The sequence below is a fragment of the Eimeria tenella genome, genomic scaffold, assembly GCF_000499545.2.
Source record: "Eimeria tenella Houghton genomic scaffold, Eth_scaff1797, whole genome shotgun sequence".
Taxonomy (NCBI): Eukaryota; Apicomplexa; class Conoidasida; order Eucoccidiorida; family Eimeriidae; genus Eimeria; species Eimeria tenella.
In genome coordinates, this window is record NW_013541627.1 from 268 (window position 1) to 1,108 (window position 841).

Below are 841 nucleotides of genomic sequence, written 5' to 3' on the forward strand. Positions count from 1 at the left end.
TGTTGCTGCGCGGGCGGACCTGGCTGCCGCTGCTGCTGCTGCTGCTGCTGCTGAGAGGGGACGCCTGGCTTGCGCTGGGGTGTGTGCTGCAGCCGTGGGAAGTCTACGCAGTGGCAGTGGCGCAACAAAACAAAGACAGCATTTCGCAGGCCTGGGCTGAGGGGGTCACAGTGCTGCCGCAGCGGGAAGCAGTTCTTCTCATGTTGGCTTTTTTGCCCGGCAGCGCCCACGTCGAAATCACAGTGAAGGCCTCTACAGACTCGCCCGTGGCCATCACCAAGTGAGGCACCTCGCAGCAGCAGCTGCAGCAGCAGCTGCAGCAGCAGCTGCAGCAGTGCGAACAGCAGCAGCAGCAGCTTGCCGTTGGCTACACTGACGCCGCTTCGCGCCAGCAACACTAAGGGCTGAGGGCTTAGGGTTTAGGGTTTAGGGTTTAGGGTTTGCGGCGTTGTTTGGGAGCGCAGCATCGAGATGCTGGAGGGGATGAGTCTTTCTCAGAGTGCGAATTCGCCGTCAGTGACAATAGGGGATTTGCTGCGGTTGAATGTGCTGCGGCACTTGATGTCGAAGGCGCTGCAGGGAGACGCGGAAGCAGCAGCAGCAGCACTGCAGCCAGTTTCTGCGCGCCCGGGCGCCAAGGGCCGTCAGCCCACAGAGGCCCTCTTAGTAGAAGATGGCCACGGCCAGCTCCAGGAGGCCCTTGCTGAAGTTTTGTCTCAGTGCAATTTCCCCGTCACCGCCTCCCAGGTTAACGAGCTTCTTCTCCGCGCAGGTCCCCAAACACTTCCACTGCCACAACCACCGGCACCGCGCCGCTGGGGGGCCCCGGGGGACCCCCCGG

At 62.7% G+C, this 841-nt stretch overlaps 1 protein-coding gene across 1 annotated transcript in view; it reads left to right on the forward strand.

The window, feature by feature from the left end:
- Window positions 1–471: 471 nt before the first annotated feature.
- ETH_00033735 (DEAH-box RNA/DNA helicase, putative) overlaps window positions 472–841 on the forward strand; it is a gene marked incomplete at both ends in the record, with an annotated part of 495 nt that continues 125 nt past the window's right edge. Inside the window, one exon of the mRNA XM_013373852.1 lies at window positions 472–839. Within this exon, the coding sequence (XP_013229306.1) occupies window positions 472–839 (368 nt within the window). The remainder of the gene's footprint in view (window positions 840–841) is intronic.